General features: G+C 41.1%; 1 protein-coding gene across 6 annotated transcripts in view; it reads left to right on the top strand.

The window, feature by feature from the left end:
• Window positions 1-10,087, top strand: part of Zfand4 (zinc finger AN1-type containing 4) — a 66,182-nt gene continuing 56,095 nt past the window's right edge. For 3 of the 6 annotated variants that reach the window (XM_029478824.2, XM_021165735.3, XM_021165737.3), the window contains exons 1-2: window positions 1-105; window positions 9,165-9,464. In XM_029478824.2, coding sequence (XP_029334684.1) covers window positions 9,203-9,464 — 262 coding nt within the window. In that variant the 5' untranslated portion in view covers window positions 1-105; window positions 9,165-9,202. Of the gene's footprint in view, window positions 106-197; window positions 571-9,164; window positions 9,465-10,087 lie in introns of those variants that run through there. The other 3 variants (XM_021165736.3, XM_029478826.2, XM_085840138.1) reach the window with 3 other exon arrangements.

Genomic DNA, 10,087 nt, shown 5'->3' with positions numbered 1-10,087 from the left:
CTTCGCGGGCCAGCGTCGGCGGGCGTCTCGGGCGCGCGCACTCCTATCCGCCTGCAGGCAGGCGAGCGAGCGAGCGGGCGGACGCGACCACCGGAGGGCGAGCGGGTGAGGGGCGCGGCGCGGCGCGGCGCGGCGCGGCGGGGCGGGGCGGGGCGGGGCGGGGCGCGGCCGGGAGGGAGGGCGGGTGGCGGAAGGGCCTGCTGCGCCTTCGCTGCCCCGGTGCGCCCGCCTCAGCTGCAGCCTGGTCACACCCGTGCTTCTCTGCGTAGGGACTCACGGACAAATTGGTCGTGCCCGTGGCTCGGGGTGCTGCTGACCCGACTTTGGGTCTGCGTGTGGTCCCTGCCGGTTGTGGCCCCAGGGCAGCACCCCCGCACTTGTGCATCGTTCCTAGGCTAGAGTGTGGTTCCAATCTGTATCTCGATTTTCACACATCTGTAAAAGGACAAGAGTCACCTTTTTAAAAGGCTGCAACATATTGTGGGTATATTTATGTTGGGGGAAAAAAAATTAAAAACTAACTCGTCGTGTGACTAAGTTCCTGTGGACGAGAAGGAAGCAAAGTCCAAGGTACTGAAATTACTCCTTGAGTGCAGTTATTGCCGCTTTTGTGGTTGGTTGGTTTTAGACATTTCAAAAGATGAAAGAAATGTTGGAAATTCATTTTGATTTTTCTCTAACAGTTTTCAAGATAAATTATCAATTTAATCATCATTTTATTTACTTATAGTATTAAACATCACTATACGTTATTCATTGTCAATTGGTTTTCCAGTGCTCACTCATGCAGACCACGGGCCACTTTGAGGATGCTTGCAGTCCTCAGTGGACCCAGTTTTAGTACGCTAGGTCACTGGCCCACTTGAGCTTCCACTAGGCCTTGTAATATTCTGCTGTGGTTTAGCCTGCCGGCACAACCTTTTGTCTTGTTACATTAATGTCCTTGCTGAGAAGTATGACACAGCTGGGTGTGGTGGCGCACACCTTTAATCCCAACACTCGGGAGGCAGAGGCAGGAGGATTTCTGAGTTCGAGGCTAGCACGGTCTACAAAGTGAGTGCCAGGATAGCCAGGGCTGTACAGAGAAACCCTGTCTCAAAAAACAAAAACAAAAACCCAACCAACCAACCGACCAAAAAAGTATGCAACACAATTGTTTTCAGTTATGGGCACCACCCTCGGTCTTTTTTGTATATTGGAAATTATGCCACTAACTGGGACCAAACTTCATTTGGGAGTTCTTGCACCACTGATGATGCACCTACTGCAGTGCTGATTTTCTTCTACTTATAGGCACGTTAGTCTCATGTCAGATCTGTGCACTGAAGAAATACACGTTGCCTATGCGTATTTCACTATAATGCTGTTTTTTTTTTTTCTTTTTCTTCTTATAATGCTGTTTTTTTGTTTTGTTTTGTTTTGTTTTTGTGAAATTGCAGATTGAGCCCAGGGCCTAATATGTGCTAGGAAAGTACCCTATCACCCGGCTTCACATTCACTATGAGTGATGTAAGAGTGAGTAGTGAAATCCAAACAGTACCACTGTTGCTGTAGTGTACTCTTGCCCACAGTACTGGGAACACACTCCTTGTGTTGCTGCTGTTGTTTGTTTCTCATTAGTTCAGATGTTGTGCAACTCCACTCAGAACAACTGTGCTCTCAGCAACAATGTTTCTTCCTGTGATCCTGTGATTTTTTTTTTTAAAGGAGTGTTAGCTATCTGCATAATTCAAGCTTCCTAAGAATGTTTTATATTAGAACTATGAAAACTCCCCTCTACAGTAGAAGAATCTGTGTATCCGTGTTCATCATGATTTATAAGAATTCTGGCGTAGTGAGTCAGAGTGTGATTGCAGAGGAAACCAGTATCCCTCCACAGTATAATCACTGTTCCATTTCTATGACTATATATTTGACTATTTTGTCTAATCTAAGGATTAGTGGGGAAAGGGAGTTGTTTTGAATTGAATTTCATTGAACAACCTTTAATGCACGCTAATGTGTGCAGACGGCTGAAGTGAGTGATAGAGACATTGTCCCTCCCTTACAACACTTGTAGTTTACCAGCACGGGTGACAGACACAGAAACAGTTTTGATGGGTATCATGGGTACAAAAGATAGTAAGCATGAAAGATTTTGTGGGATCGTTGGTATTGGAGCTGCAGCTTTGGGGAGAGGTGTCTGGTTATTAGGCAGGCTTTGCATTATAAGCAGGCATTCTCTTTGAAGTGTGCCCCTCTCCGTGGAGCTGAGCTTTGTAAGCCGATTGGTAGCTTCTCAGGAAGCCTGGGAGGAGTTGGCCTGAGTAGGACAAAGCAGGAGCTCTAAGACTATGAGTAAGCTATGAGTAGAGGTACAAGGAGCGCAGGCACTGCTGGGGGAGTGCGGGTAAGTGAGCATGGCTGGGAGATGAAATATGCATGCTGGGAAGTCTTTCCAAGGAGTTTGAACATTGTTGCACAGATGGTGGAAGCCATGATAGGGCCTTGAGCTAGAAATAATAGGATCAGTTTACATTTTCAAAGGATAGCTGTGCTTACATCCCAGGTCATTAGGAAACTGCCCCTTGAAGCCAAAACCCGGAAGACTGACAGTGCAAAACCCTGTGATGGTCTGGGGTAACAGGAACTCCTGAGTGGCTGGTGGTTTCACTACCTTGGCATATTGTGTGGCAGTTTCTTTAAAAGAGAAACAAGCACAATGGGGCTGTGGGTTTGGCTCAGCCATTGAAGGTAAAGTGTTAACTGCACAAGCCTAGCTTGAATCCCCAGCACTTACCGGAAAAAGCTAGGCACAGCAGTGTGCACCTGTGCTCTTAGGGTTGGCAGGAGGAGCCCTCACCTTGCCAGTCACCCCATCAAGCTGAGTGGATGAGCAGATCAGTGACACCTTAAGAATATAAAATGGGGCTGGAGCGCTGACTCAGTGGTTAAGAGCACTGACTGCTCTTCTAGAGGTCCTGAGTTCAATTCCTAGCAACCACATGGTGGCTCACAACCATCTGTAATAGGATCTGATGCTCTCTTCTGGTGTGCCTGAAGACAGCTACAGGGTATCATACACATAAAATAAATCTTAAAAGAGAATATAAAGTGGAAAGTGATAGAGGAGGCCATCTGATGTTGACTGCTGGTCTCCACATGCAAATATATACACACACACAATGTATACACATGTGCACAAAAGGCTGAAAATACTCGTATTAAAATCTAGCCTAAATAAGTTTTCTAAAAATCAAATAACCTGTATACAGTTTTGCTTCATAATTGTCAGAAAATGGGGAATGTAAGATATTTCTCAGGATAATGGATAAATGAAACTAATGCATACACACAGTAGAATATAATATAGCACTTAAAGGAAAGCCATGAAGCCATAAAATGGCACAAAAGAACCTTACATGTGTGTTCCTTAGAGAGAGCACTCTGAAAAGGTTGCACATTGTGTGATTCCAATTGCATGGCATTCTGGAAAGGGTGAAGCTATGGAAGCACTTAAAGGATCAAACGGTGCCTAGGATTTGAGGGTTGGGGTGGGATCAGTAGCTCCAACCCAGAATATTTAGAAACTGAAACTACCCTGATAATGTCGTGGTAAATACATGATGCTTTATACATCTGCCCACATCTGTCGCATGTGCACCACCAAGAATAAACCCTAATGGAAACTTTGGGCTTGAGTGACAGCGATGTATCTATTCCTCACTTGTTAATAAGGTACTGTGTGAGTGCAGAATATAGGTTAGCTGGAGGCAGGAAAGGGATAGGTGTCTATGGAGACTCATAATTTCTGCTCCATTTTGTCGTAGATTTAAAATTGCCCTAAAGTAAAGTCTCCTGATCTATAAGGGAAATTCATGTCTCCAGTTTAGATTTATTTTCTAGTGAGGTCTTATAATGAATTCCAAGTATAACTTCCCTCCGGCTTAAACATAGGCAATGGAAAGTAACTAAACAATGTGTTAAAATAATAACCTTAGCCAATTTTTAGAAACTTTCTTTCTAAAAGTTAAAAAAGAGCAAATCTAGTGGCTGGCTAGTCTAGTGAAGTCTAGGAATCAAAGATCATAGCTTGTCAGTCTTTGAGAGTTGCTCAGATGAAAGCTAAAGAAACTCCAAGTTAAGGCCTAATTGGTGAATGGAGAGGTTGACAGGATAGAAGATGTAAGATGCATTGTCAGAATTGGTCACTTGAAACTGTCATGGTGTTCGTGAGAGATCCTAAATTCTGGCTTGAATGAATGGATGCGTCATGGTATGCTTTAAGCAGATGAGGACTGCAAGACAAGGAAGGAAGCCTTTGGAGAGAGGGGCTATTTTGTATACATTGAATTGCACACATTGAATTTGTACATGTCTTTAGAATGTCTGGATTACAGATGCCATGCCATGCGTTTACAGTGATTTATTAGCCAAGCACAATCTTTGTAAAACTAGTGCACCTTTACGTACATTCCTCGGCCAGTCATTGTAGCATATACCTATAGTCCCAGCACTGGGGAAATGTGAGGCAGGAGGATCATAAGGATGAGGCCAGTCTGGACTGTATAATGAGACCCTGACTCAAAAATAAATAAAAATAAATGTTTATGAAAATTAGAGTGACCTCAGTGATACCACATATTCTTTTGGTAGGAAAGATTTAAAATTATTGTATAACCCATATTTACTTTTGACTTTCACAATAGGGTTGCTTGCTGATGTCCTTACCATACTCTCAGGCTTTTCCCATACTGAAATAAACTACAAAATTTTTCTATGGGCTGGAGAAGTAGCAGAGTGGTTGACTGTTTGCTTAGCATGTGTGAGTCCATGGTTTGATGCTGAAAAAAGAAGTTTCCCTATCTTTAAGGAGTACTTCCCAACTTATTCTATGAGGCTAACACATGTCTAGACATAAAGAACCAAACAACGACATCAACCTGCAAGGACTGGTTGGAAGGAGGAGAGGAGCGGGGGAGGAGGAAGAAGGAGGTAGAACAGGATCCTCAAGAGATATTTCCTGATCAAGTTCAGCTCTGTCTGTCTGTCTATCTACCTACCTATCCAAAGAGTACTATGTACACAAATGGGATTTTGTTCCAGGAATGCAGGATGAGTTAACACAAAAAAAAAATTAATCAGTCTAATATACCATATTAGTTATAAACAAATGAAAACCATGTGATCACTTAAATAGACACTGAAAAATATCTTAGAAAACCTGTACCTTTTTGTGGTTAAAAGTAAAGCAAATTCCTATGTGGGAATAATCAGGAATTTTCCAACCTGGATAAAATTATGTATTAAACCTGACAGCTGACATATCTAATGGTAAAAGGCTCAATTCCTTCCTCCTATAATCAAGACAAAGACAGAGATTTCCAGTTCAGTCACCTTTAATCACCCTTTACTCTAGGTTCTACGGGCAATTAAATAGGAAAAGAAAAGTGCGTCCACGCTGCAGAGAGCAGAAGGCTTTCTGTAGCTATTGTGTGTGTATGGTTCAATATAGACAATCCCAAGGAATCCATTAAAAGCGGTTTGAGCACAGTAGACGCAGTGGCTGTATACAAGATCAATAAAATATTGAAGCCATTTGTATTCTAATACATAGTGTGTGAAAAAACACAGATTAGAAGAGGGCTATTTCCTAATCCCCAAATGTAGTCAAGTTAGAGTAATCAGAACTATGAGAGATGCACTAACCGGCCAGTATAGTGAAATGTCAGGAGATAGGCCCCTCACGTTTATAGTCAGTTTTCTGTAAGAATTCTATAAATTCAATGGGGTTAGCATAGTCTTTCCAACAAACGATACTGCAAATATTGATTTTCTCTGTGCAAAAGAATAAAGTTGAATCCCTGTTCTGAATGAACACTAAACCTAAAAATAAGTTAAAATTGTGCAATTCTTGGGGAAAATGTGTGTAAATTTACTGCCTTGGGTTAGGTCAATATATGTAACTGCGACAAGTGGCCAGACTGGGCTTCTTCAGTTGAGAATTGAATTTGAAAAGACATTACCAAGAAGTCAAAGGCCAGCTTACAGAATGGGAGAAAGTATTTGCCAATCCTATATTCTACATGTGACTTATATCTAGAATATTATCTAAAAAAAAACAATTTTAAATTTATATAATTTGATCATATCCTATTCCCCCAAGTCTTTCTCCTCTCCCCTCCCTACCAACCCACTTTAAGTTTTCTCAAAAAACAAAAACCTTACACAACAAAACCAAGGAAACAAAATAAAATACCACCTCAAAACAAGAAACAACCTTCCCCCCGCCTGTCCCCCGTCCCCACACACCAAACTGTAACCAAAGAAGGGCATTCAAAAAAAAATTACAGAGTGTGTTATATGTTTAGTTAACGACTCCTGAACATGAGACCTGCCCTGGAGTGGTTGATGAACCCAGTGCTTCTCCATTGACAGTTCAGTGGTTAACTTCTACCCTAGTAGCTAGGTTCCCATTCATTCATTTTAAAAAATATAACAACATAAAATATAAGATAAAACAAAAAAAATTAATTGAAGTTGGGCAAGGCAAACCAACAGAGGGAAAAGAGCCCAAGAGAAAGCACAAGAATCAGAGACTCAGAAATCCCACAAAAACACTAAGCTGGAAGCCATAAGTACAGAAGACCTAGTGGCGCCTCCACCCCTGCCCTGTGCAGGCTCTGCGTGTGCTGCTTCAGTCTGAGTTCACATGAGCTTTGCTCCTGTTGAATTAGAGGGTCTTGTTTTCTTGTGTCCTCAATCCCCTGCCCCCTGCTCTTAAACTCCCACCCCCTTTTTGGTTACCCAAGCAGTGTCAGGTATGGGTTCCATCTTGTGGCGTGGCCTTAAATCAGTTGTTTGTTGGTTATTCTCACAAGCTCTGCACCACCATTGCCCTAGACTAACTTGCAGAGAATATTGTAGATGAAGGATTTGCTGTTAGTTTGGTGATTATGTTTCTCTTAATAGTATAAAGAGTATGTTCCTGTATCAAAGACACTAGAACATAGAGGTGAAGGCTCTCTGTAGGCACTGGTTTGCCATCTCCATGGTCAGTGACTTGTGTAGGCATAGTTTTCAGGAGTGGGACCTTGCTGTCAGTTTGGAGAGAAACCTATAGTCTTGGTAATTGTTCTGGCTTGTTTGGGGATTCCTGTGGGTCCTCTGGCCAACAACTCAATTAAATGTAACTCAATCCTGGTACTGGAAGCTTCATTTGGTGACAAGAAATGGCCAGCTGGGACTCTGTCTTATTAGATCACCTTCATAACACTTTAAAATCAGTGATAAAGACTAGGCAAAGTCTTCAAATAGTCTCCAAGGGTGAGGTGCAGAGGGCCTATCATCACATAAAAGATGCTCACAATCATTTAGAGTGAAGATCATCACTATGTTGTACTCAGTAGGATAGCTTTAATAAAAAAGACAATAAAAGTATTGATAAAGATATGAAGAGATCTGCACCCTCACTTGTTGTTTATTATGAAATAGTTTGAACTACTTGGAAAACACTTTAGTAATTAATTCCACAAATTGCTTAATATGCTGTCATGGGACCCAGCACACCTTTTTCCCTCTGGATGTGTATCAGCAAAAAAGGAAAACTTGTCCACATGATAGCTGATTGTTCACTATGGCAGTATTTATAATTAGCTCCAAATTAAAACCCACCCAAACACCATAAACCAGTGACTGGGTAGATAACATGCACCAGGTCCACCTAGGAGACTATTAATCATCCACTGGATGGACGAAGTATTGATCCATGGATGACCAATGTTGTACAAGAAGCTTCTGGCCTCACTCAGTGCTAGAACACTTGGTTGGCATTCTCAAAGCTCTTGCTCAGTCCCCATCAATGGTTGTGGTGGCTGGACATTTTTAGTGTTAAAATGAGTAAATTTTAGATGTCAAGTGAGAGGTATGGTTATGAGTCAATTTGTGGCATATGAATTATATCCCAACAAAACTTGAAAAAAGATTGCCTCATCTCTTCAGAAAGACACATATTTTTGTGGTTTAAACTTAGTTTAAGTTGACAAAGTTTTTACCAAATAACAGCAGTTTTTCAGTGTGATCACCCTTGCTGCTAGTTTTTATTATTATTATTATTTTATTCTTTAATCTTATTTTACATTCCAGACTTTATCTCCCTCCCAGTCACCCTCCCAACTGTTCTACATCCCACACCTCCTCCCCCGACCCCTATCTCCAAGAGGATGTCCTCACCACCCACACCTCACCAGACCTCCTCACTCCCTGGGGCCTCAAGTTTCTCAAGGGTTAGGTGCGCCTTCTCTGACTGAACCCAGACCCGGCAGTCCTCTGCTGTGTATGTGTTTGGGGCCTTAATCAGCTAGTGTATGCTGCCTGGTTGGTGGCTCAGTGTCTGAGCAATCTCGGGGACCAGGGTAGTTGAGACTGCTGGTCCTCCTACAGGATCATCCTCCTCCTCAGCCTCTTTCAGTCTTCCCTAATTCAACCTCAGGGGTCAGCAGCTTCTGTCCATTGGTTGGGTGCAAATGTCAGCATCTGACTCTTTCAGCTGCTTGTTGGGCCTTTCGGAGGGCGGTCATGAGAGGCCCCTGTTTCTCACTCTTAATTTACCATATGCTTCTTTGTGATGCACTTGTCTTTCATGCTCATTAGCTATTGCATGGTTGTGAGTAGAGATCTTAGTGTCTATATAATTACTTCTTTTTAATGCTAGAATACTTGATGGTTATTTAGTGGATCATATTTTAAAAGAACTTATTGATATGCCATTTTTCTTATCCAGTGTAATTATGTATAAAGACTAAAATTTTATATGGCTTAAAAGAGAAGCATGTTTTAGAGAAGGATGTATATGCACTTGGAGAGTCTTATAGAACCATATTGATACATTGAATTTGAATAATAGCAAAAATGTTTGTTGACCATATGCTATATATTAACAGCAATGCAGAGCTCTAGTAAGGCACTGTAAAGAATCAAAAGCATGTCTATTCTTCATGGTTAGTCTACTTCAGCAGTGACTTCAGAGGGAGGCACGGAAGGTTCAGTGCTAGGCACACTTTGTAAAGGCAATAAAAGAAGTTCTTAGATGGTTTGGAAGGTGAGTGTGAGCCAGAGTTTTTCAGGAAATCTGAGTGAAGGAGAGACTTTTGGATTTGCCTTAAAAAGCTAATTTTTTTTTTCAGGTACAGAACTCAAACATGAACAACGATACATATTACCAATGTTCAAAGCTGATTTGGGTAGAATTGGAATACAGTTGCATACAACATATTCCAGAAGAATCAGAAAAGTCAAAGTAATGGATAACAGAAAAGAGCCTCCATTCTTCAATGAAGATAACGTGGGACCATTTTATTTCAAACTTCCTTTCTATGACACCATGGAACTCTTCATCGAAACGTTGACTGGAACATGTTTTGAACTAAGAGTTTCACCCTTTGAAGCTGTTATCTCTGTGAAAGGAAAAATTCAAAGATTGGAAGGTATTAGTCTTTGTACAATATGAGGATTAAGCATTTTTAAGTTTTTAAGTCTTTGTTTCTATAATGTGAAGATTAAACATAAGTTTTTTAGTGAACAAAATTTAATTGTAAAAGTTTAAGCATATGACATTAGGATGACAGGATAATAGAATCCCTTGTCTTCATCAGCTTCTAGCTTAGAAACCACCTCTTTTGTTGTCCTGTTTTCCTGCCTTACCATCACCTCCACAAGATTGTCTCAATTCAGATCTCCAGCCTCATGTTAATGGCATAAAATAAATATTTCAAAATAGTTTTTTTTGGAAGGTAGGATGAGACACATATTGTACTGTAACATTTTGCAGTTGCTTTTAATGGGAAATATAATTTATTTCCTTTTAGGGAACTTGCTTATTTTTACACCACTTTGTAAATCCTTTTGTATCATGTGGAGATTTTCTGAAAGTTTTGGGTTACACTGACATATATTCAAAGTCCCTCTAACATAGCAACGGTTTAGATGACATGTAGTATCTTTTTGTGTTATATATGTTTGTGGTGCCATAGGTAACTTTATGTTAAAATTAGTCTTCCAGATTTCAGAATATCATTTATAGTTGCCCAGTTTGGGCTAGAAAGTTAAA

Source organism: Mus caroli, unplaced genomic scaffold (genome assembly GCF_978045245.1).
Source record: "Mus caroli unplaced genomic scaffold, Mus_caroli_1 scaffold_7, whole genome shotgun sequence".
Classification (NCBI taxonomy): Eukaryota; Metazoa; Chordata; class Mammalia; order Rodentia; family Muridae; genus Mus; species Mus caroli.
This window is presented reverse-complemented; position numbering and strand designations above follow the sequence as displayed.